This window comes from Muscardinus avellanarius, assembly GCF_963383645.1.
Source record: "Muscardinus avellanarius genome assembly, chromosome: 21".
NCBI classification, from domain to species: domain Eukaryota; kingdom Metazoa; phylum Chordata; class Mammalia; order Rodentia; family Gliridae; genus Muscardinus; species Muscardinus avellanarius.
In genome coordinates, this window is record NC_137807.1 from 24,929,321 (window position 1) to 24,954,951 (window position 25,631).

At 58.0% G+C, this 25,631-nt stretch overlaps 2 protein-coding genes across 2 annotated transcripts; one reads left to right on the top strand and one right to left on the bottom strand.

Moving 5' to 3' along the window:
• Positions 1-306: 306 nt before the first annotated feature.
• Positions 307-17,937, top strand: LZTR1 (leucine zipper like post translational regulator 1; the record flags this gene model as incomplete). The annotated part of the gene is made up of 21 exons (XM_080717449.1): positions 307-506; positions 860-922; positions 5,506-5,562; positions 7,648-7,727; positions 8,026-8,134; positions 8,816-8,899; positions 9,467-9,524; positions 11,337-11,476; positions 12,779-12,980; positions 13,713-13,868; positions 14,106-14,216; positions 14,521-14,613; positions 14,720-14,815; positions 14,890-15,052; positions 15,217-15,386; positions 15,525-15,681; positions 16,547-16,673; positions 16,759-16,908; positions 17,466-17,571; positions 17,649-17,729; positions 17,821-17,937. The coding sequence occupies 21 exons, from the start codon at positions 307-309 to the stop codon at positions 17,935-17,937; spliced, it is 2,520 nt and encodes an 839-aa protein (XP_080573575.1).
• A 4,953-nt stretch (positions 17,938-22,890) lies between these two features.
• On the bottom strand, positions 22,891-25,631 carry LOC308277964 (tubulin alpha-3 chain; the record flags this gene model as incomplete). Its single annotated transcript, XM_080717510.1, has 4 exons — positions 25,392-25,631; positions 24,499-24,647; positions 23,548-24,228; positions 22,891-23,187 (listed from the first exon to the last, which is right to left on the bottom strand). Exons 1-4 carry the CDS (start codon positions 25,510-25,512, stop codon positions 22,891-22,893), a joined length of 1,248 nt encoding a protein of 415 aa, XP_080573636.1. The 5' UTR covers positions 25,513-25,631.

Here is a 25,631-nt window from a genome sequence, read left to right on the forward strand (position 1 = left end):
AGACCGGCGCTGGACAGTGCAATCCCGACGGGTTTAGGGTCGGGACGCTGCGTTTACTGCGAAGGGGAACCCGGGCCCGGGTTCGGACATAAATACTTCTCCCGTCCCCCAGGCTCCGCTCCTGCCCGCCGGCGTCCGGAAGAGCGCTAGGCATGCCGGGAAGCGCGGGCGGCCTAAGCCCGGCCGCTGGCCGGAAGTGCCCCGGCGGCGGCGCAGAGCTCGCTGGGAAATGTGGTCCCTGCAGGCGGCCCGGGGCGGTGGCCGCGAGTCCTGCCGACCCCGCGGCCCCGCGGGCGTGGACCCGGGATGGCTGGGCCGGGCGGCTCGGGGGCACCGATTGGGGCCGGGGCCCTGGCGGGCGGGGCGCGCTCCAAGGTGGCTCCCAGCGTGGACTTCGACCACAGCTGCTCGGACAGTGTCGAGTACCTGACGCTCAACTTCGGGCCCTTCGAAACGGTGCATCGCTGGCGGCGCCTCCCGCCCTGCGACGAGTTCGTGGGAGCCCGGTACGGCGGGGCCGGGGGGTCCTGAGCGCAGGGGCGCGGGTGAGGTCCCAGGAGGCCCCGGCGCCGAGGCTTGGGCTGGGATCTGCTAATGAGTCGGGGGACCCTGGCCAGGGTACTCGAGTTGATGTGTGGCAGCGTCTATGGCTGGGGCCCCAGGAGCCGTGCGGTGAGCTGGGAGTCCCAGCATCCCTTGGCGATGTCAGGCATTCCCGGTGTGGTGGAATTTAGGGGCCTCTGTAGATCTTGGCAGTCAAAAGGAGTTAACCAACAAATATGGTAGCTCCGTCCGCATTCTGGAGGCGCCACGCACTAAGGTCCTGCCTCACCACCCTCCACCACCTCTTTCTTTCCAGGCGCAGCAAGCACACAGTGGTGGCCTATAAAGATGCCATCTACGTATTTGGTGGTGACAATGGGTAAGTAGCTGAGCATCGGGGTGTTTGGACCAGGTAGGGAAGGCAGTGTGCTCCCAGACTGGGCCCGTGGACCTCCACTGCTGTCCTTCCAGGCTTTGGCCAAGTACTCTAAGCCTCATTTCCCACCCAGGAGCTGCCCCGCACTTACCTTCTAGATCTCGGTGAAGATGAAATGGGATCCTGGCTGGGTGGGGTGGAACCCGACTGTAATCCAAGTACTCGACAGGCTGAGACAGAAGGATCATAGATTCAAGGCCAGCCTCAGCAATATGGGGAGATCCTGGCTCAAAATAAAAATTAAATAAATAAAAATAAGAAAAGTTTGTAGGGAGGTACCCAGGCTTAGTGGTGCACACCTATAATCCCAGTACTTGGGAGGCTGAGACAGGAGGATCACAGGTTCCAGGAGACTCTCAGAAACCTGGCAAGATTGTTTCGAGGCAAAAAGTAAAAAGGGCTGGGGATGCAACTTGGAGGTAGAGTGCCCCTGGGTTCCATCCCCAGCGAGAGAGAGAGCCAGAGAGAGAGGGACACACACACTCATACTGTGCGCACCCCGAAATGCCCTTGCTTAGGACTCAGTGTCCACAAACACACCTTTGTTGCCAGCTATGCCGGGCACTCTTTTCCCCACGCTTCCCTCCAAGCAGCCAGAGTGTGTGGAGGCCAGTTTTCTTTATTGTGTGACTTTTGTGCTTTTGGTGACTTTTCTTGCTTTGCTATAAACTCTGGCAATAACTTTTCTGGCGGTGACCTGACACTGCTGGCGGGCACCCCTCCATCCACTTGATGGCCACCGTCAGCGCCTTGTGCCCCGGGGCGAGGGCTTGTACATCACCCACCCTGCCATGAGGCCTGCTCCTGCTCCCTCAGCCTTGGTCCTGCAGGGGTCTCTGGGCAGCTGACTTGGGGCTGGTGGCGTATACTGTGACTCTGTGGGGACCTGCGGGTGGCAGAAGGGCCTCCTTGGCCATGAACCTCTGGCATCCAGCCTTTTTCCTCCAGTTTCTTTCCCCAAGAGCAGCCAGAGGGATCCATTACAGATGCAGCTCATAGCCCGTGACGCCTGCCCACCTGTGAGCAAAAGCCCAGGTCCTTAGCGAGCGTGTGTGAGGCCAGACGCGCGCCCGCGCTGTTCCTCCGCCTGGCCCCTTTGCTGCGTCTGCATTGTTCACGCACCCTCCTCCTCAGCCAGTCAGTGCTCAGGCTTCCTGCCTTTGCCTTCCGCTTCCTCCGCCCCAGCGGGGCCAGTGCGCCTCTCATCCTGTATCTTCGCACCTAGGCAACTCAACAGATGTCTAGGAAAAGGATGAAATAAGGAAGAGGCGTTGACCTACTGGTGCTGCTAGAGCCTTAACAGGACCCTCCAGGCCGGCAGCCAGCACAGGGCGGGTGGGCAGTGGGCACCTCTGTCCTCAGTGCTGGTGTGACGACTGTAGGACGATAAACAGAAATGGTTTTCCACCGTGTATCAAAAGACAAGGTTACACAAGTTAATTATAGGTCTCTGTGGCTTTTATTTGTGACTCATGGACTGAGCAGCCTCCTCTTCACAGACTATAGAGAGTTGTCACCAGACAAGAGCAGCGCCTGTGGGATTGGTAAGGTGGAGACAGAACAGCAGGGGGAAAAAGGGCTGGCCAGGTGCGCACCCCAGTCCCAGTACCTGGGAGGCTGACACTGGAAGATCACAGGTTCAAGGCCAGCCTCGGTAATTTAGGGAGGGAGACTCTTTCAAAATTAAAAAAAAAATTAGCTGAGCGTAGTGGTGTACACTTGTAATCCCAGTACTTGAGAGGCTGAGACCACAGGATCGCAGGCGTGTGGCCAGCCTCAGCTACTTAGGCCATCACAACTTAGTAAGACCATGTTTCAAAATAAAGAATAAAAAGTAGGTCTGGGATGTAGCTTGGAGGTAGAATGCCCCTGGGTTTCATCCCTGGTACCGCAAATAAATAAATAAATAAATAAATAAATAATAAAAAGCTGGGCAGGATGGTACATGCCCATAATCTCAGTACTTGGGAGGTTGAGACTGGAAGATTGCAAGTTTGAGGCCAGCCTCAGCAATTTAGTGAGACTGTGTTTCAAAATTAAAAAATAAAATAGGGCTGGGAGTGTATGTGGAAGGCAGAACGCCCCTGGGTCCACTTCTCTAGCACCCACGCATACACAAATGAAAGTAGGAAGGAAGCCTGTGGGTTACCACTAAGTTCTTCCAGGTTACTTTTTTTACTTATTACTTATTTATTTACTTATTTATTTCTTTATTTTTACCATACTGGGGATGGAACCCAGGGGCATTCTATCTCCAAGCTATGCCCAAGTTCTCTTTTTTATTCTTTATTTTGAAACAGGGTCTCACTGAGTTGCAAAGGGCCTCACTAAGTAGTATCCGAGGCTGTCCATGAACTGTGATCCTCCTGTCTCAGCCTCCCAAATGCTGGGTTTACAGGCATGCTTCACCATGCCTGGCTCCAGGTTACTTTTCTGTTAGGTTAAAGCAGAGAGGATTCTTTACTCTTCTGACTTGGGTAGATGGAGATTGGTATGGGCTGTTTTCAGGAAAAGCTAGTCTGTTTTACAATCTCTATTGGTATCTCCCTGCTTCCTGAAAGTTTGAATTTGGGAGGCATTGGCCTGAGAGACTCCATTTTGGTTGGGTCCTCTCTGTTGGAGCCTAATGTAGGAGTTCAGTCCAAAACAATGGGCAGACAGACAGACACACACACACACATATTTTGTGGTCCTGGGGATAGAACCCAGGGGCATTCTACCTTTGAGCTATACCCCTAGCCCTATTTTTTTTTTGTGGGGGGGGGCAGGGTCTCTTAAACCAGCGAGGCTGGCTTCGAACCTACATCCTCCTGTCTCCGCCTCCAAAGCACGGGGATTACAAGCGTGCGCCACCACACCTGGCTCCAGCCCTATTTTTTATTCTGTATTTTGAAACAGGGTCTCATTGAGTTGCAAAGGGCCTCACTAAGTAGCTGAGGCTGGCCGCAAACCACAATCCTCTGGTCTCAACCTCCCAAATGCTGGGATTACAAGTGTGTGCCATCACGCCCAGCTCATACATATATTATATATACTTCCCCAGCCCTATTTTTTATTCTTTTCTTGAAACAAGCTCTCACTAAGTTGTGGAGGGCCTCACTAAGTAGCTGAGACTGGCCGTGAACCTGCGATCCTCCTGTGTCAGCCTCCCAAGAACTGGGATGACATGTGAGCCAACATGCTGGGCTAATATATTTTTTTTTTAACTAGGAGACACTAAAAAACAGGATACAAATTTATCTCACTCTAGTTGCAACTTTGTAAAGACTAACAGAGTACAAATAAGATGGCCTCCTGGGACAGGGTGAATGGGAGAGAAGAAAGTGAAGGAGAGGGATTACCTCAGCCACGCTTGAGCTGCGCCCTGGTCCCAGGCTGTTGGAGGGCTGACTTCTCATCTTCTCTTGGGACTTACTGGTGAGATGCCAGGCATGTGGTATCGTAGCCAGTGGATTTATTTCCATTACACTGTATCTTTTTTTTTTTTCTACTGGGAATTGAACCCAGGGGCTTGCTTGCTTTATTTATTTATTTGTTTGTTTATTTATTTATTTATTTATTTATTTATTTATTTATTTATTTACTGGTGCTGTGGATTGAACCCAGGGCATTCTACTTTTGAGCTACACCCCATGCCCTTTATTATTATTTCTTTTTTCTTTTTCTTTTTTTCTCTTTTTGCAGTACTTTGGATTGAACTCAGGAGCATACTACTTCTGAGCTACACCCCCAGCCCAATTTTTTATTCTTTATTTTGAAACAGAGTCTTACTAAGTTGCAGAAGGCCTAAGTAGCTGAGGCTGATCACAAACCTGGATCCTCCTGTCTCAGCCTCCCAAGTACTAGGATTACAAGTGTGTGCCACCACACCGGCTTTTTTCCTTTTTTTAAAATTTTGCAGTACTGGGGACTGAACCTAGGGGCATTCTTTCTCCAAGCTACACCTTCAGCCCTCTTCTATTTTTTTTTTTTTTTTTTTAGTTTGAAACAGAGTCTCACTAAGTGGCAGAGGGTCTTACTAAGTAGCTGAGGCTGGCCACAAACCTGCAGTCCTCCCAAGTACTGGGATTTCAGATGTGTGCCACTGTGCTGGGCCTTTTCTAATTAAAATTTTTGTTGTTGCTGTTGTTTTTATTTTTGTGGGTCTGGGGATAGAACCTAGGGTGGTAGGGCCTGGAGGAGCGCCTCACTGTGGTGGTGCGGCCTGGGAGGAGGGTTGTTAGGAGGAGTGTGCCTTGTGCAGGCGTGGTGGGAGTGGGCGAAGCCTCTGGCCTTGGGTCCATCTCACGCCCTCACGTGGGTCCTGGTGGCTGGCTCATGCCTTAGTCCAGACCCCACGCAGGCTGGCCTTGCCCGGGGACCTTCCGTGGCGGTCACCACTTTTGTCCTCTGCCCAGGGTTGGTTCATGGGTCAGTGAGCCGGCCCCCAGTGGGCTGTGCTGCCGCTCGCTGCCTGGTCCAGGGCCTGGCGGGCGGTGCCCTGCGGGGCGCCTGGCCAACACCGCCCTCTTTCTGCTGCCTTTCAGGAAGACGATGCTCAACGACCTTCTGCGCTTTGACGTCAAGGACTGCTCCTGGTGCAGGTGGGGAAGGGCCCGGGCGCAGGTGATGGCGGCCTGCGCCTGGGCACAGCGTGCAGTGCTGGGAGCCCGGCGAAGCATAGGGGGGAAGGGCCCCGGGCGCAGGTGGGCTGCGGCCTGCTCCTGGGGCAGCCACCGGTGTGTCCTACAGGGCCAGGCATCGAGGAGGAGGGAAGGGCCTGGGTGCCACACCAGCGCCTCCTCTGACCTTTCCCCGTCTCCTGGGCTTAGGTGTTTTGTTTGTTTGTACTAGGGATTGAGCTCAGGGGCATTCTCCCTCTGAGTGACACCCCTAGCACTTTTGACTTCTCGACGCAGGGTCTTGCCTGGTGGCTGAGTCTCCCTGAGTTGCTAGGGCTGCGTTCCTCCTGCGTCAGCTTCCCAAGCACTGGGGTGACAGGCGTGCCCTGTTTGCTGGCTTGTCTCCAGGGTTTCTGTTCCAGCCACCGCTGTGACACATTATTCTGAATCCTTCCTTGTTGGGGGGGGGCACTGGGGATTGAACCCAGAGACATCCTACCTCTGAGGTATACTATCAGGCCTATTTTATTTTGAAATAGAATCTCACTAGGTTGGTTAGAGTCTCACTACATGCTGAGGCTGTCCTCGAGCCTGTGATCCTCCTGTCTCAGCTTCCCAAGTACTGGGAAGACAGCTGTGAGCCACCACATTCAGCTTCTGAAATTTTTTTAACAAAAAAGATCTGTTGTGGGGCCCAAATTCAGCCCTGGGGGAGCCTTTCAGTCAACAGAACTTCTCCTGGGCAGGTGCTGCTGCTGTGAGGGGTTTTTGTTTTTTGTTTTGGTTGTTTGTTCGTTTGTTTTTTGGTACTGAGGATGGAACCCAGGGCCTTTCTACCTTCGGGCTATACTCCCAGACTTATTTTATATTTTATTTGGAAACTTGTAAACAGGATCTCACTAAGTTGCTGAGAGCCTCACTAAGTAGTTTGAGGCTTGTTTCAATTGCGGGATCCTCCAGTCTCAGTCTTCCAAGTACTGGGATTACAAGCATGCGTTACCACGCCCGGCTCTGCTGTGAGATTTGACGCGGCAGCCAGGGGAGTGCATCAGCTAGCGAGGCCTCCCAGGATCGACTCTGAGTTGCGGGTGCTGCCCGGGAGCAGGCAGCTGTGCCTCCAGTCCTGCCTGCCCCCTGGGGGACATCTTCTGCCAGGACACCCCACCAGCAGCAGTGGGCACATGAAGACACTTCCACTAGGAGTGTGGCATTGGGCAAGAGGTGGCTGTCCTCTGGTGACTGCCTCCTGCGCTCAGCAGCCAGCATGGCGAGGCCCCGGTCTCTGGCTGCAGGAGATACCCGGCTCCTGCGCTCCATCGTCTGCGCACACAGTAACACGGAGCCCTCCTTGGCCACTCTGGTCTGTGGCATTTCAGGTCCCCGGGAGCCCCGCGGGGGAAACTCCTTGACCCCTTAACAGGAAGATGTTGGGGCCCAGGACGCACAGCCACAGGGCAGCGCCCACCCCTGCCCAGGAGCTCTGGTGACATTGGTGGCTGAGGCGGCTACGCATTTCTCTCACAAGTGATTTCATGATATGGCTCCTAGCAATTAATTTTAAAACCACCCTGAAGCCGGGCGTGGTGATGCACGCTTGTAATCCCGGTATTTGGGAGGCTGAGATGGGATTGCAAGTTTGCTGTCAGCCTCAGCAACTTAATGAGACCCTCTGCAACATAGTGAGGTGCCGTTTCCAAGTAAAATAGGGCTTGGGGTATAGCTCAGGTAGAATGGCCCTGGGTTGAATCCCCAGTAGCAAAAGTGAATACAAATCATGGTGACAGCAGGGCGTGCTACACACCTGTAATCCCAGCTGCTAGGAGGCTGAGACAGGAGAATTACAGGCAAGAGGCCAGCCTCAGAACCTAGACAAGAGCCTCAGGAACGTAGGGACACCCTGTTTCCAAATAACGCAAAAAGGGCTGGGGATGCAGTTTGGAGGTAGAGTGCCCCTGGGTGCAATCGCTAATATTACAAAAGAAAAGAAAAGGAGGAAGGGTGAGGTGTTGGGCACAGCGGGCACGTGTGCCTGGCTGACCCCTGTTGTCCCGCCCCGTGCCTACCCAGGGCCTTCACCACCGGCGCTCCGCCAGCACCCCGCTACCACCACTCGGCCGTGGTCTACGGGAGCAGCATGTTTGTCTTTGGTGAGCGCCCCGGCCCAGGGCCGTGGAGGCCTGCCCTCCAGCCTGGCCTTCTGCTTCCCGTCCGTGCGCGCTCTCAGTCCAGCTGAGGCTCCCTCTGGGTGGGGACCCCTCTCCCCAACGTCCTGAGCTCATCTCTGTGCCCCGGAGGCCGTCATAGAGATGGGGGCAGCTGGCAGTCCTGGGGTTTGCATGAAGTCTGGGTTCATAAATTATAGATGGGTCCAGATTCTGGCCAGGTCCCAGAGTTTGAAGACTGCAGCGGGGATCCGGGCGTGAGACTTTTGCTCTCTTTACACAGGGGGCTACACTGGAGACATTTACTCTAATTCTAACTTGAAGAACAAAAATGACCTCTTTGAATACAAGTTCGCAACTGGCCAGTGGACGGAGTGGAAGATCGAAGGACGGTGAGAGGCGGTGCTGCGGCTGTGGGCAGCGGGTGCTGTGGGCAGCGGGTGCTGCGGCTGTGGGCAGCGGGGCTGGTGGCCGTGGCCTGGGACCGGCCTGTGCAGTTCCCACCGAGAGCCCGTGGCTGAAGGCGTGCCACAGGGGGGCCAGGAGCAGCCCTTAGGCCTGTCTCCCGGCTGGCTCCCAGCCCTGGAGCTGCTGGGTACGCTGCCTTGTGTGCGCCCCTTTAGGATTTTTTTTTTTGGTAGTGGGGTTCCCAAGGGCATTTTACCTCCAAGCTACACCTCTAAGCTGATTTCTTTCTTTTTATATTTTTATATTTATATTTGCGGTGCTGGGGATGGAACCCAGGGGCATTCTACCTCTACCAGCCCTATTTTATTTTTTCTACCTCTATCAGCCCTATTTTATTTTTCAGTTTGAGACAGGGTCTCACTAAGTAGCTGAGGCTGGTCTCAAACCTGCAATCTCCTGTGTCAGCCTCCTGAGTACCAGGATCACAGGTGTGCGCCATCACGACTGGCGTACATCTGAGCTTCGTATCCAGGGGCCACCCAGGCCTCACAGACTCAGCCCCTGGCACCATTGTGCCCAATGTCCCAGCGGTGGCCCTCGGAGCCCCGAGTTGGGCCTCCGTCTGCGCCGTGGCCGCCTCCCTCACTTGCTTCTCCACGCTCCAGGCTGCCAGTCGCCAGGTCGGCCCATGGAGCCACGGTGTACAGCGACAAGCTGTGGATCTTCGCTGGCTACGACGGCAACGCCAGGTAGGGGGAGCGCTCCCCGGCCCAGCGGCTCCTTCCGGCCGAGGTCGCCAGGGCCTCCGGGTGCCACGTGGCTTCTCAGGAGGGTGCGTGGAGGGCAAGAGGAGTTTGGGCCAGTGGAGGCCACTGAGTAGAGCCCCAGGCGACCCTGTGGCCTCTGGCCGACTCAGAGGAGGGTGCTGGGACCACAGGCCGGGGTGCCTGCTATGGCATAGGTACTTTTTTCCTTACTTGAGAAAATTGGTTTTGCTCTGTTTTTCTGATTACGAAGGTAGCTTGTGCTCCTTCCAGACTTCAACATTGCGGGAATCCCTAACAGCACAGTGGCATAGCCCTGGTCATTTCCCTGGCGGGGGAGGTTGAGGAAGGGGCTGGCCCTGCCCCCCTGCCCAGGCGTCAGGCCTGGGCTCCTCGCTCCTGTCTGGCCTAGGCAGGGGACCTGGCGTGGCAGGGATTCGGCCCAGGCCCCTACACACACGCACGCGCACACACACACACACACACACTCCCAGCCCGCATGGCAGGTTGCTCTTCCAGACCCATAGTCCTGAACCCTCTGTCCTGACGCAGGTTGAATGACATGTGGACGATTGGCCTGCAGGACCGGGAGCTGACCTGCTGGGAGGAGGTGAGGGTGCAGAGCTGCCGGGGTCCGGCGGGGCCTGTGGGCTTGAGGAGTTGGGTCAGGGTGGCGGCAGGGCGGCCTCCTTCCCTCAGCAAGGCGCAGCCTCACTAGCCTCCCTCGACTGAGGAACCGTTGCAGGGTGATGGAAGGCTTTTAGGTCCCGGGCTGGGGTGTGGCTCAGGGTGCAGTGCTTACTTTATAAATAAGTAAATCTTATAAAGAAATCAGTCTTTAGAGCCAGGCACTGTAATCCTTGCACTTGGAAGGCTGAAACAGGAGGATTGCAGGTTTGAGGACAGCCTCAGCAAGTTGTAAGACTTGAATCAACCTAGCGAGACCCAAATTAAAAAATAAAGTTGGGAAAGGAATGTAGCTCGAAGGTAGAATGCTTCAATCCTCAGACACACACACACACACACACACACACACACACACACACACACACACGCTGCTGGTGGTGTAGCTTGGAGGTAGAATGCCCCTGGGTTCAATCCCCAGTACTGCAAAATGAATGAATGAAGGGATGGATGGATGGATGGATGGATGGGAGGACGTCTGTAATCCTCGTACTTGGGACCGAGACAGGAGGACCCCAGTTTGAAGCCAGCCTCAGCAACTTTATTCCCCAGCAACTTATTAAGACCCTGTTTCAAAATAAAAACTAAAGTAGAGCTGGGGGTATAGCTTAACGTTCCTGGGTTTAATCTCCAGTATCCTGTACACGTACACACAGAAGCTGGGGGTGTGGCTTAGAGGTAGAATGCCCCTGGGTTCCATTTTGACCCCTACCAGCGAGCGAGCAAGTGGGCCCTGAATCGTCAGTGGGGACAGAAGCACGTGACAGACGCGAGCTGGCCCAGGGCCGCACTCTCCAGTGCCCTGTCCGCCGACTCCCCCGGCTCCCTCAGGCCTTCTGTCCCCCGTAGAAATGTGTGACTATAGCCTTTGATGATTTGACCCTCATGGCTTTGGCCTCCGTGGATTGAAACTGGGCCCAGCTAGTGGCTAAGATGGGGCTGTACACTGTCCAGCAGCAAGTTAGTCTGAGTCCTCATTCACACACATTTCAAAAATAAAGATCTTCCAGGTGTGAGGATAAATGCCGGTAGTCCCAGTAGTTGGGAGGCTGAGGTAAGGGGTTGCAGGTTTGAGGCCAGCCTCAACAACTTAGACCCTTAGCAACTTAGATCTTGTTTCAAATAAAAAAGAAAATAGGAGCTGGGTGTGGTGGTGCACACTTGTAATTCCAGTACTTGGGAGGCTGAGACAGGAGGATCGTGCAGGTTTGAAGCCAGCCTCAGCAACTTAGTGAGGCTGTCAGCAACCTAGTCAGACCCTGTTTTTTTTTTTTTTTTTTTTTGGTGGATCTGGGGCATTCGACCTCTGAGTACACCCCCAGCCCTATTTTTTATTCTCTATTTTGAAACTGGGTCTCACTGAGTTGCAGAGGGCCTCACTAAGTAGCTGAGGCTGTCCGCAAACCGCAGTCCTCCGGGCTCAGCCTCCCAAATGCTGGAGACCCTGTTTCCAAACAAAATATAAAATAGTAACCTGGAGGTAGAAGGCCACTGGGTTCCATCCCCAGTTCACAAAAAGTAAATAAGTTAATTAATTAAATAAAATAGGGCTGGGGGTGTAGCTCAGAGGTAGAAGCCCCCCAGGTTCAATCCGCAGTATCAAAATAAGTAAATAAATAAATAGGGCTAGGGTGTAGCTTTGGGCAGGATGCCTCTGGGTTCAGTCCCACAGGGGGGAAGAAAACATGTAAAAGCCCAAGCGCCCGCGGAGCCTGGGCTGAGCTGCACCCCACCCCAGGTGGCCCAGAGCGGCGAGATCCCTCCGTCTTGTTGCAACTTCCCCGTGGCCGTGTGCCGGGACAGGATGTTTGTGTTCTCAGGGCAGAGTGGAGCCAAGATAACCAACAGCCTGTTCCAGTTTGAATTCAAAGACAAGACGTGAGTGCCCGGGTCGGGGAGGGGGATAATGGCCCCGCCTGTTTCTGGTTCTATGGAAGCTGCAGCTGGAATAGGAGGATGTGGTGCCCCCTGCAGGCCCCTCTGGGTATTTCTGCCATTCACCAAAACAGGGCCTGGTTTTGCCAGACTCGGTTTCACAAATAATGAGGGATGGGGACGGGCATGGTGGTGTGTACCTGTAACCCCAGCACTTGGGAGGCTGAGATAGGAGGCTCACAGATTTAAGGACACCCTCAGCAATTTAGCAAGCCTGTCAGTAACTTCGGATATGTTGCTTCAAAAATAAACAAGGGAGCCGGGCGTGGTGGCGCACCCTTGGAATCCCAGCATTCAGGAGGCTGAAACCGGAGGATCGCTGTTCGCGGACAGCCTCAGCTACTTAGTGAGGCCCTCTGCAATTCAGTGAGACCCGGTTTCAAAGTAAAGAATCAAAATAGGGCAGAGGGTGTGGCTCGGAGGTCAAATGCCCCTGGGTTCCATCCCCACACCTGCAAGTAAATAAATAAATAAAAATGAACAAGGGCTTTGGGTGTGTGTAGCTTGGAGGTAGAATGCCCCTAGGTTCAATCCCCAGTAAACCTCCTCCTAAGAAAAAAGATGGGCCCTGGGCAGGCTCCCTGGGGGCCTCCCTCTTGAGTGTCTTGTGTCAAGAGTGGCAAGTGTGGCTGGCACAGGTGCAGAGGGCATGGCTGAGAGGCTCTGGCCCACGCTGCCAGCCCTTGCCCTGTAAGGGGGCTGGGCTGTGGTCCTGGGGGTGAATGGAGGAGAGGGAGCAAGGGCTTGAGGGGCTGAGGAGCAGGGGTGGGAGGAAGGGCAGGGGAGCCCGGGCCGAGGGAGCCCCACGGGAGCCCGGGTCAGCTCAGGCCCAGTCGGCATAGGCGGGCTCCGTTTTGTTTCTTTGCCAAGTCAGCTAAGGAAGGGTATACCAGCAGGGTGGGGAGCCAGCAGGGGTGGAGGGCTCTTAGGAGCAGCAGTAGATTGTGGGGTCCGGGGTGGGGCCCTGCCATCTGGGTGGCATTGTGTTGGGCGTTACACGTGCAGTGCCATTCCCCAGAGAGCAGACTGCCTAAGGCCAGACGCTGCCCCCTGCCGCCGCTGCTACCTGCTCCATGTCTGGGGGGCTCTCGCAGAACTCTACGGTGGATGTCAGGGTGCAGGGCTGGTGCCAGAGCTGAGCAGGGCAAGGGACGCTGGACCCCGAGCTGTTTACCACGGGGGACCTCTGGTGGGGGAGTAGGGGACGGCCCCACCCTGGCACCGGCTCACTGTCCTGTGCTCCAGGTGGACGCGTATCCCCACCGAGCATCTGCTCCGGGGCTCCCCGCCGCCCCCACAGCGGCGCTACGGGCACACCATGGTGGCCTTTGACCGCCACCTGTACGTGTTTGGGGGTGCCGCTGACAACACGCTGCCCAATGAACTGCACTGCTACGACGTGGACTTCCAGACCTGGGAGGTCGTCCAGCCCAGCTCCGACAGCGAGGTGAGTGTGCCTGGGATGGCCCCAGGGCTGTGGGCAGCAAGAAGGTCAGGTCAGCAGCACAGCCGCCTCGGCCCGGACACCCGCCTTCCAGCCCCTCAGCACCCTCGTCCTGCAGTCTGTCGGTGGTTTTGTTTTGTTTTGATTCTGGGGATGGCACCCAGAGGGTGGTCTACCACCAAGCTACACTCCTAGACCTGTTTTTATTCTTTATTTTGAGACAAGGTCTCTAAGTTTCGGAGGACCTCACTAAGTAGCTGAGGCTGGCTGCAAACCCGCGAGCCTCTAGTCTTGGGATTATAGGCATGCGCCACCATGCCCAGGCAGGTTTTTTTTTTTTTTTTTTAATATTCCATGTGCATACCTGTCCACACTGCATCGCTGTCCTGCACGTTCAGGGAAGCCGCCTGTACTGCAGGCCCACGTGGTGGCCCGCTTCCCTCCTAAACCCAGGGCACCCCAACTTTTTATTGTTGTTGTATGGGGAGTGAACCCAGGGGCATTCTACCTCTGAGCTATACTTCCAGCCCTATTTTATTTTTTAGTATGAAACGGGGTCTCTCTAAGTTGCTGAGAGCCTTACTACGTTGCTGAGGCTGGCTTCGAACCTGAGAGCCTCCTGTCTTAGCCTCCCAAGTACCAGGATTATAGGTGTGCCGTACCCACCGCCTCCAGGGCGCTTTCTGGCAGGGACTAGGCCTTGCCAGTCGGTCACAGCCCAGTGTGTTCCCCCAGGTCGGCGGGGCTGAGGTGCCCGAGCGCGCTTCTGCATCTGAGGAGGCACCCACCCTGACCTCTGAGGAGCGGGGTGGCTCCAAGAAGTCCCGGGATGTTTTCGGCCTGGACTTTGGCAGCACCTCAGCCAAGCAGCCCGCCCCACCGGCATCTGAGGTGAGGTCCCAACCGCGGGCCTCGTGGACGCGTCACAGCCTGGGGCACAGCTTGCCCAGCCCTGCCCCACTGCAGACTGGCCCCAGGACCCCAGCTCTGCCCTTGTTCTCTGTTAACCCCGGTTCACCCAGCCCTCCCTGCCCTACTCATCCACACCCTCTCCTTGCGCCCCAGGGACTGGGCTCCCTGGCTCCTCCAGGGCGCAGCCCGACCTTCCTACCTGCTTGTTCTTCCCAGCTGCCCAGCGGGAGGCTCTTCCATGCGGCCGCCGTCATCTCGGACGCCATGTACATCTTTGGGGGCACCGTGGACAACAACATCCGCAGTGGGGAGATGTACAGGTTCCAGGTGAGTAGCTCCAGGCCCAGGGATGGGGAGTGGGGCTGGGGCCTTGCTGTCTGAGAAGCCTGGTGAAGGCGGGGCCCCCGGTCCAGGCGATGGGAGGGCAGTGGGCCTCAAGGCTGGCCAGCTGGCTTCCTGGAGGAAGCGGCTCCAATGCCCGGACGCAGGCTGCTGAGGGCAGGGACAGCGGGCTTCCCCGGGCAGGCTGGCCGGACCTGGGTCCTGTGGCGCCCACCTGCCCTGGGCTCTGGGTCGGCGCCGGCCCGGTGGGCCCAGGGCAGGTGCGTGGCAATGTCGGTGTCTCCCCTAGTTCTCCTGTTACCCAAAGTGCACGCTGCACGAGGACTACGGGCGGCTGTGGGAGAGCCGCCAGTTCTGCGACGTGGAGTTCGTGCTGGGTGAGGTGGGTTCCTCCTCTGTGCAGCCCCACCGGGGTGAGGACCAGCCGCCGGCCCCGCCCGAGCCAGGGCCCAGTCCCGCCCTCACCTGACGCCTCGTTCCTTGTGCAGAAGGAGGAGTGCGTGCAGGGCCACGTGGCCATCGTCACCGCGAGGAGCCGCTGGCTCCGCAGGAAGATCGTGCAGGCGCGGGAGCGGCTGGCCCAGGTGAGCCCACCCCGCTCCCGTGTGTGGGCAGCCGTGCCCTGTCCGCGGGATCCTCGAGCTCATCTCTTCCCCAGAAGCTGGAGGAGGAGGCCCCGGATCCCAGGGCAGCCCCGGGCACGGCCGCGGGCGGGACGCGGCCACCCCTGCTGCGCGTGGCCATCCGGGAGGCCGAGGCCCGGCCCTTCGAGGTGCTGATGCAGTTTCTCTACACCGACAAGATCAAGTACCCGCGGAAAGGTCCACCTGGGCATGGTGGCCTGGGACGGGGTGGGGGCAGACCTGGAGGTGGGTGTTGCGGCCGGCCATCCCAGGCTCCCTGAGTGGAGGTCACTGAGCTGTGGAGGGCCGGCCTCGCCCCCGCCGTCCGGCCTGGGTCCTGAGGCTCGGGGCTTTGGGCGCAGGCCACGTGGAGGACGTGCTGCTCATCATGGACGTGTACAAGCTGGCGCTGAGCTTTCAGCTCTGCCGCCTGGAGCAGCTGTGCCGGCAGTACATCGAGGCCTCCGTGGACCTGCAGAACGTGCTGGTGGTGTGCGAGAGCGCCGCCAGGCTGCAGCTGGGCCAGCTCAAGGTGCGCGGGGCTGCAGAGGCTCTGGCCGGCGGCTGGGCTGGGCTGGGCTCAGGCTGGGTCCCGCTCTGCTGCTGTGCGAGCCCTCGCCTGCCCGGCCCTGGCTGACTCCCCTCGCCTGCCCGGGCCTGTCTGCCCCAGGAGCACTGCCTGAACTTCGTGGTGAAGGAGTCCCACTTCAACCAGGTGATCATGATGAAGGAGTTCGAGCACCTCTCCTCCCCTCTGATCGTGGAGGTCGTGCGGCGGAAGCAACAGCCACCCCCTCGCACCCCCTCAGACCAGCCCGTGGACATTGGTAGGGAGCCCCGCTTCCCTCCCGGGGGGAGCAGGCGGGGTCCTCTTAGGCAGGGCACTTGGGAGCCGTGGAGAGCAGCTGGCAGGCCCTTGGGCCAGGGCAGCCCTGCTCCTGAGTGGACAGAGGCAGCAGGATTCCTTAGAGAACCCTCCAGAAAGCCAGGCATGGTGGCGCACTCCTGTTCATCCCAGGACTTGGGAGACTAAGACAGCAGGATTGCAGGTTAGAGGCCAGCCGCAGCAACCAGGTAAAATCCTCAGCGTCTTAGTGAGACTCTTGTTTCAAAATAAAAAATTAGCCAGGCATGGTGCCACTTGTTTGTAACCCCATACTTCTGCAATTTAGTGAGACCCTGTTTCAAAATAAAGAATAAAAAATCGGGCTGGAGTATAGCTTGGAGGTAGAAGGCCCCTGGGTTCCATCCCCTGGCCTGGAAAAAAACCCTAGAATTCCCAGCCCACAGCCTGGCGGGGTCTGGCACGGGCACTGCCAGCTGGCTGCAGGGCCGGGTCTGGTGGCCTGGCACTGTGATCAGCTGCTGGGTGTCCCTGGGCACAGACGGTACAGCAGCCCACAGCTTCATGTGCTTTCAGTGCCCTCCTGTCCCCTCCCCGTGTGGAGGCAGTGCCCTAGGCTCCTCCTTCCTGCCAAGGAGACTCCAGTGGCCACGCAGGGTCCTGGAGGGCACAGTGGGCGAGGAGGATGGGTGCTGGGGCAGCTGCGTGGGCTGGAGGAGACGAGCAAGGCTGGTGGCCGTCCTTGGCCTTGGCGAGTGCAGGGCAGCGGTGAGGTGGCGCGGGTAGACGGGGAGCGGCGCCCAGACTCCTGAGGCTGGGCACCTGCTGAGTGTCCCTCACCCCGCCAGGCACGTCTTTGATCCAGGACATGAAGGCATACCTGGAGGGGGCAGGCGCAGAGTTCTGTGACATCACGCTGTTGCTGGACGGGCACCCACGGCCCGCCCACAAGGCCATCCTCGCAGCCCGCTCCAGGTGGGTCAGGGCCTCCCGATGGCAAGGGCGGGGCCCAGGTGCGGCTTCCTCGCAGAGAACTGGGAGTCTGCCCCTGTGCTCACAGCTACTTTGAGGCCATGTTCCGGTCCTTCATGCCCGAGGACGGGCAGGTGAACATCTCCATTGGGGAGATGGTGCCCAGCAGGCAGGCCTTTGAGTCCATGCTGCGGTACATCTACTACGGGGAGGTCAACATGCCGCCCGAGGACTCCCTGTATCCTCACGCAGACCGTGCTCCCCGGGGTGACCCGGGCTCGTGCCTCGTTCCCGAGGATTTCTTGGTGCCTGGTGCCAGGCCTGCTGCTCTCGGAGCACTTCAGGTTTATTTTTTGCAGTACTGGGGATGAAACTCAGGGACATTCGACCTCTGAGCTACACCCCAGTCCTATTTTCTATTTTCTATTCTTTATTTTGAAGCAGGGTCTCACTGAGTTTCAAAGGGCCTCGCTAAGTAGCTGAGGCTGGCCAAGAACCGCGATCCTCCTGTCTCAGCCTCCTGAGTGCTGGGATTCCAGGCCACCACGCCCGGGTTTCTTTGAGCTCTGTGAGCAGGCAGGCGGCTGGGCTGGAGGGTTTGCAGGCGAGGAGAGGGGTCAGCACTGTTCTGTGCACTGGAGCCTCTGAGCCCCAGAACCTGTGTGGAAAGCAGGCTGGTGCCTGGGCCTGCGTTGGCGTCCCAGCCGCTGGTCACCGCCCAGGCGGGGCAGGAGGGGAAGCCTCTGGGCGGGGGACCGGGCTTCCTTTGCCCAGCAGCTCCTTAACAGTGTGCAGCTACCTGTTTGCGGCCCCCTACTACTATGGCTTCTACAACAACCGGCTGCAGGCCTACTGCAAGCAGAACCTGGAGATGAACGTGACCGTGCAGAATGTGCTGCAGGTAGAGGCCCTCGCGCCGCCCGCCCCGCCTCCCTCCCAGGGCGCCGGCCGTGCTCAGGGGCCCTGCCTGTCTTGCAGATCCTGGAGGCGGCGGACAAGACACAGGCACTGGACATGAAGCGGCACTGCCTGCATATCATCGTGCACCAGTTCACCAAGGTCAGGCGGCCGCGCCTCCCCGCAGGCAGCTGGGGCCGGGGTGGGCGGGCGGGTGGCAGAGCGCTGAGCTGCCGTCCTGTCTCCCGCGCAGGTCTCCAAGCTGCCCACATTGCGGTCACTGAGCCAGCAGCTGCTGCTGGACATCATCGAGTCTCTGGCTTCCCACATCTCCGACAAGCAGTGTGCAGAGCTGGGAGCTGACATCTGAGGCAGCCTGGGAGCCCCGGTGCCCCCGCCTCCAAGCCTGCCAGGCCTTGCCCGCGCCCGCAGCGCAGTGGATCTGTGGGGCTGACGGGGAGGTGCATGGGATCCCAGGTCCCATGGGTGGCATAGTGACGCACGGCCATCTCCAGGGCGGGAGGCCAGGGCTGCAGCTGTGGCACCACAGGAGACGGACTGGCGGCCGCCCCAGGGCGGGGAGAGGCTGGGAGTGTGGCGTAGCACAGCGAGCGGGCTCTGGGCATCACGGCGGCACCCTGTGGGCTGCTGTGCTGTCCCTCGCACCCTCTGACGTGTGAGCAGGGTCTCGGCAGAGTGTCCACTGGGTGGCAGGGCCCACTCCCTTGAGGGCTGTGGAAGCCGCTGTCCCCACCACGGGTTCACGAGGGCACCGGTGGCCATAGTGACTGCTGGGCAGGGCCAGCCCTCAGAGGGCGGCAGGTACCAGTGGCCTTTGCACACGGGTCGAAGAGGAGTGAGCAGGGTGCCCCGAGTACTTATTGTCACACACGTGCCCCATTAAAGCCACAGCAGCACTACCTGCTCACGCCTTGCTGGCGGTCTCCGCACTGGCCTCGCTGCCGTCTGCAGTAGAGGCCGAGCTGCACAGGATGGCGGCCTGGCTGACTTCCAGATGTGGGTCAGCAGAGTGGCCTGTTTCTCCAAGTCCCCGGCAACTCACTGTGGTACTGGGTGGTCTCGGCTCGCCCCTGGAGGACCTCACCACGGTGGTGCCCCAGGACCTGAGAGCCACTAGAGATGTCCAGGCCGGCAGAGTGCGCACACCTGTACTCCCAGTACTTGGGAGGCTGAAGCAGGAGGATACAGGCTCGAGGCCAGCCTCGGCAGCTTAGCGAGGTGTCACCCAGTCATGGAGGGGCCGGGTGTGGGGCCTCCAGGCCGGACCCTGCTCTCCTGAAGCCCCACCAAGGGTCTTCCAGGCTGGGCCCTGCACATCCGTCGCTGGCCGCACGTGCAGCCTACTGGGTCCTGAGGAGAGTTGGGCGCATCCTCCGTGTGACCTGCGACCACGGGGAGGCCCCACTCTGCCTTTGTGAGCAAGAATGCGGGAACGTTTCTCCTCTGCCAGCGAGCCAGGCTGATCTTGGGACTGGTCCGCTGGCCTCCCCGGCCTTGCAGCGCCGTCCCTACCCATCTGTGCTCCGTGGGGCACGGCCCTGCCGCACAGCAGCCCTGCTGGGGCTGGGCTTTAGGTCCAGAGCACCAGCCAGGTAGGAAGTGGCCAGTGCCAGGGAGCTGGAAGGGGGCGGGCGTGAGACAGGCTCCAGTGAGCTCAGCCACGGGGTTTCGAGACAGCGGCCGAGGTGCAGGGTGCCCTGGCCACCCACCCGGTTTCTGCCAAGCGGGGCTCTTGTGGCACCCAGGCTGCTCTGTGATGACCCTGTAATCGGCAACAGCCACCTCTCTGGACAAGAACAGGAATAAACTAAAAGCCACCCAGGGCAGCGTGCCAGCCCTGGGTTTAAGGAGACACGCACCCCTTGGCTAGCTTAGCAGCGAGCAGGAATCGTGTCTGCTGGACCAGTCACAACCACAGGGAAGATTCTAGGTGCCTGTGAGCTGAAGCACAGGGAGGACTCAGGCCGGGATCTGCCTGCGGCCAAGGTCTCCCCACCTTTCCAGGACCCCGTGTCTCTTGCTGGGCCTCACTACCTGCCAGGAGCAGCCCCTGGAGGCCAGTGATCGCCATTGCTGCCCCATTCCTCACGGTGAGACGTCCAGTGGCCAGCCACGCAGAGGGCCTGCCTGCTACCCAACGGGGTCAGGGGCAAGTTGTGCACTCGCACAACACTGGGCGTGGACTCCGCTCCGAGTGCTCTCGGGGCTGGCCGGCTGAAGTCAAGGCTGCCTCAGGACCCAAGGAATAGTGCCTGGCACTGCTGCCCCAAGGGCTGCTTCTCTGGGGAGGGCTGGGCACCCAGCAGACCCAAAGGGTCTGAGAAAGGACTGCCTAGGAAGGCTGTAGTCTCCCAGCTGGGAAGGCCGGCAACATGGCGGGGGCGGAGGCCTCCTCCACAGGCAAGCAGGTCACATCAGCAGGAGGAGGTAAAAAAGAATAAAAAACAACCCTGGAGCCAGGTGTGGTGTGCACACTTGTAATCCCAGCACTGGGGAGGCCAGACTAGAGGATCGCGATTTACACACAGCCTCTGCAACTCCAGGAAACCCTGTTTCAAAAGCAACGAAAAATAGAACTGGAGTGTAACTCAGAGGTACAATGCCTCTGGGTTCCATCCCCAGTACTGCAGAAAAAGCAGCTGTGGGCCCTCTGCCTTCAGAACAGCTGGAGCGGAGACTGCTGGGTAAGCTTAGGGCCGGCAGGCGCTATGGCAGGCGCTATTCATCAGAACATCTGACACCCGTAACACCAGAGGCCCCTCCACAGGGGGTGGCAAGGGCCGTCCAGCAAGCCTGCCGGCAGACACCCACAGCCCGGTGCCTCGGCCTTGGGCTGGGAGTGAGCGGACACCCCACCTGCAGCACTTACCGCTTCCTGCATCTCCGGAGCCGGCTGACGTCGGGGGGCCCAGGAGGGTAACTGTGCCCCTTGGTCTTGCTTGTGCGGCGTAACTTGGAGAAAGACTCAAATATGGTGGGGACCGCCCCTTCCTTCAGCCTGTGGTACCCACTGGGGAAAAGTACCCGAGTGAGCTGGAGAACAGGTGTGGCTGCCCTGCGGGTCTGCCCCTGGCCCCAGCATGGGTTCCCCTCACCAGGGCTGTGGGAGGCCCGAAGGCATACTACAGACGGTGACTCGGGACTGCCATGGTGGGCGCATTGTGAAGCTTCACCAGCCGTGCTGGAGGGGCCAATGAGCAAGAATCCTTTTCTCGATGGGCCTGGCTGGGAGGACTGGGTGCAAAGCCTCCCCGAAGGCTGTCTCTGATCAAAGTGATATTGGAAGTGCAATTTACTTTCTCCTTTTTTTTTTTTTTTTTTTTTTGCAGTACTGGGGATGTAACCCAGAGGCATTCTACCTCTGGGGTACATCCCTAGCCCTATTTTATAATTGATTTGGAAACAGGGTCTAAGTTGCTAAGAGCCTAAATAGCTGAGGCTGGTTTCGAACCTGTGCGATCCTGTCTTAGCCTCCCAAATGCTGGGGTTACAAGTGTGCGCCACCATGCCTGGCATTATTTTATATTATTATCATTATTATTTTGCTGAGTGGGGATTGAACCCAGGGGCATTCTGGAATGCCTTCCAGCTTTACCGCCAACCTTATTTTGTAATTCTTTATTTTTTTAAAACAATGTCTAGGTTGCGGAGTACCACATTAAGTAGGTGAACTTGCGAATCTCCTGTCTCAGCCTCCTAGAACTGGGATTACAAGCGTGGGCCACCACGCCAGGTTTATGAACCTCAATAGACTGCGGAGGCTGGCTCCTAAATTGCAATCCTCTTGTCTCCACCTCCCAAATACTGGATTACGAGCACGTGCCCCCAGCCAGGCCGGAAGTGGGATCTCTCCAAGTGGGAAGAGGAAGGGCACCCTTGAACCAGGGTTCTGAAGCCCGGGCTCCTTGCGGGAAGCCTCCGGGAGGAGGGGCGCAGGAGGGGCGAGCCTGCGATGCGCGGGGCTTCTGGGGCGGGGGCTCGCGGGCGGTGTCCTAGTCCAGTCGCCCCACTGCATCCCAGCCCTTTCTCTGGACTCCCGCAGAACTCTCGCGAGGGGCGGAGCTCCGAAAAGTTGCTCCCACTAAGTGGAGAGAGACCAGTCCCTGAACTGCGGGTTTCAGGCACGTGGGTCTTTCTACCAGCGAGGCCAAGTCGTTGTGAGTAGCCAGGCAACAGAGAGGCTACGCCGACCACGACCCAGAAAAATGAGGGCAGGCCTCTTTGGGAAAAACAGCCCGCAAATACAAAACTACCGGTGCGCCGAGCCGGATGGTCCTCCGGTACTTGGAGGCCGACACAGGAGGATCCCAGAATCCGGCGGTGGAACCGAGAGGCTTTTCTACCTGCGGGCTATACTCCCAGACCTATTTTCACACTTCATTTGGAAAGAGGGTCTCACTAAGTTGCTGAGAGCCTCACTCTTAATGAAGTAGCCGAGGCTGGCTTAGAACCTGTACTACGCTCACTCGTCTCAGCCTCCCAAGCACTGTGATTACAGCTTGCGTCACCATGCCCAGCTTCCAGTGGAGGAAATTTAAGTATATCATTACAGAAGACAACAGGGAGGTGAAGAATCCCACACCCCAAAGCCGGCTATTGAACACACCATTCTATGATGTTGATATTTCAGGCAAAAATACAGAAAAGGCCGGGTGTGGTGGCGCATGCTTGTAATCCCAGCACCTGGGAGGCAGAAACAGGAGGATCTGCAGGTTCACAGCCAGCCGCACTGGCTTAAGAGACCCTGTTTCCAAATAAAAAATATATAAAATAGGTCTGGGAGTGTAGCCCTAAGGTAGAAGGGCTTCCAGGAACCCCAGTACCACACACACACACAAAAAAAACTCAATGTTTAAAATAAAATTTTTCTAATTTCCTCCAATAATCACTTAGAAACTAAGGAAAATGCAGTAAAAGAGAAACACATGTAATGATTCTTCTCTTCCATCTCCTCATCCAGGCAACTATAGCCCCATTTTTCACTTTGATACGGTATTACGTTGCCCAAGATCATGCTAAATTGGTGAGACTGGCCTGGAACCTGCGATCCTCCTGTTTCAGCCTCCCCAAAATGGGATTAGAGATCTGGGCAATCAGGCCTGGCATGCATAATTAATTTGCTAGAAAAAGCAGACGCTTTTTTCCTTTACAAATCTACTTGGAAAAGGCAGGTATCTACACAGGGGATTTGGACATAGCATAGCACAAAGGATAGAACACCTCAATATGCAAATTTTAATAGGTAGATAAACCTTGAGACAATGGGGAGATACAAAATGCCCGTTGCCAGCCTCCCCGCCTCTCAGTATTCTTCCCCTTCCTCGGCCTCCGCTTCCACAGAATCCACGCCCACCTCTTCGTAATCCTTCTCCAGCGCAGCCAGGTCCTCCCGGGCCTCCGAGAACTCGCCTTCCTCCATGCCTTCCCCCACGTACCAGTGCACAAAGGCCCGCTTGGCGTACATGAGGTCGAACTTGTGGTCCAGGCGGGCCCAGGCCTCGGCGATGGCGGTGGTGTTGCTCAGCATGCACACGGCCCGCTGCACCTTGGCCAGGTCTCCCCCTGGGACCACGGTGGGGGGCTGGTAGTTGATGCCCACCTGCCACAAAAGGAGGAAAAGGGCTGAGGTTTATACTGGCCTCAGGAATGAGGCCTTGTTAAAAACACTGACTATGGACCAGTTTATACGGTGCCCCGAAAAATCGGTACTCTCGGTCATGATCTGTCAATGGATGATCCTGCCTCCCACACGAAGAGTGAAAGGGTGGCTGTGAGAAGCAACATCCAGGCTGCATTTGGTAAAACCTGAGCCCCTTAGCAAGTCAATTACTGAGTTCCCTTGGCTCCAGCTATCCTGGAAGGAGGCGTTCTCCCAGGACAGTGGGCCCTCAGGGGCAGCCATTTCTGAGGCCTGCTGCTCCGCTCAGACAGGCAGTGCCTAGGGGTCCCCCAGACCTACCTTGAACCCGGTCGGGCACCAGTCGACAAACTGGATGGTGCGCTTGGTCTTGATGGTGGCAATGGCCGCGTTGACGTCTTTGGGGACCACGTCCCCCCGGTACAGCATGCAGCAGGCCATGTACTTGCCGTGGCGGGGGTCACACTTGACCATCTGATTGGCCGGCTCGAAGCAGGCGTTGGTGATCTCGGCCACCGAGAGCTGCTCGTGGTAGGCCTTCTCGGCCGAGATGACTGGGGCGTAGGTGGCCAGGGGGAAGTGGATGCGGGGGTAGGGCACCAGGTTGGTCTGGAATTCCGTGAGGTCCACGTTCAGGGCCCCGTCGAAGCGCAGGGAGGCCGTGATGGAGGACACGATCTGGCCGATCAGACGGTTGAGGTTGGTGTAGGTGGGGCGCTCGATGTCCAGGTTGCGCCGACAGATGTCGTAGATGGCCTCGTTGTCCACCATGAAGGCGCAGTCCGAGTGCTCGAGGGTCGTGTGGGTGGTCAGGATGGAGTTGTAGGGCTCCACCACGGCCGTGGAGACCTGGGGGGCCGGGTAGATGGCAAATTCCAGCTTGGACTTCTTGCCATAGTCCACCGACAGTCGCTCCATGAGCAGAGACGCGAAGCCGGAGCCGGTGCCGCCGCCGAAGCTGTGGAAGATGAGGAAGCCCTGCAGCCCTGTGCACAGGTCCGCCTGCGAGAAGCCAGACAGGGAACGTGAGGCAGGGCTGCGGAGCCGCCGGCCCAACAAGCCAGCCTCACTCTGCCGCCCCTGCGGGCTCTGTCCAAAATGAACGCACAGCCAGCTCACACACGACGGCTGCATCGCCGCACACACCAGGAACACCAAGACCGCGGACTCCCAGCAGCCTTTGCCGAATGGCCTCCCTCCCTCGCAGTCCCAGCTTGCCCTCGCCCTCCAGCCTGGACAGCGCCCCCATGAAGCATCTGGCGCTCTCCCTACCAGTTTCCGGATCCGGTCCAGGACCAGGTCGACGATCTCCTTGCCGATGGTGTAATGGCCTCTGGCATAATTATTGGCGGCGTCTTCCTTCCCGGTGATCAGCTGCTCCGGGTGGAAGAGCTGCCTGTAGGTCCCTGTGCGCACTTCATCTACAAGGAGACCCCAAGGTGTGAGCCTCTCGGGCCTACGGGGCTCACCGCGGGCCACACATCCCTCACACTTCTATGCACAGGCCGTTCCTTGTACGTCAACGGTGGGCCTCGAAGAAACGTCCCTGTGATACACGGGCCCCTCCGCGGTCAATGGCTGTCATCCACTGAAGGGAGATACCTCTCACACGCCCACACAGGTGAGTGCACAGGAACAGAGTTTTTTCTACCCCGGCTACACACAGGGAACCACCTAAAACGCTGTCACAAACTGAGAAGTCGTCAGATGTGACTAAAGCCTGGATCTCACAGGCAGGTCTGTTCTTTCATCTTCCGGGAGGGCGCCCCTTCTGAAGGTGTTCTTCACGTCTCTTGATGGGAACTACCTTGGGTGTCTAATCTGGAGCAACTCTGAATGTGCCACACCTGCCTGCCATGTCTAGAGCAGGCAAGACGGTCACGCACCAGCAGACAGTGTGCGTGCCTTGAAGGAGGGAGCCGAGGCGCAGGCCCTGCACTTGCCGTGTGCGGCGCCACCTGCGCAGGCAGAGGGATCTCCACAGCCCGCCTACTGTTGGCAAAGCCGAGCCCCACAGCAGTGACCTTCATTCACAAACCTTTCGTTTTCTCACCCGACAGTGTCTTGCGCCTGCAGAGGAACTGGAGGAACTGGAGGAGCCCAGCCGCCCTTCCCTGAGGCGGCCCGCCCCCCAGCACAGCCTCCCTGCAGGCCCCGGCGCCTACCGACCACGGTTGGCTCCAGGTCCACGAACACCGCTCTGGGCACGTGCTTGCCAGCCCCGGTCTCGCTGAAGAACGTGTTGAACGAGTCGTCCCCGCCACCGATGGTCTTGTCACTTGGCATCTGGCCGTCGGGCTGAATGCCATGTTCCAGGCAGTACAGCTCCCAGCAGGCATTGCCGATCTGGACGCCCGCCTGCCCCACGTGGATAGAGATGCACTCGCGCTGGAACCAGAACACGA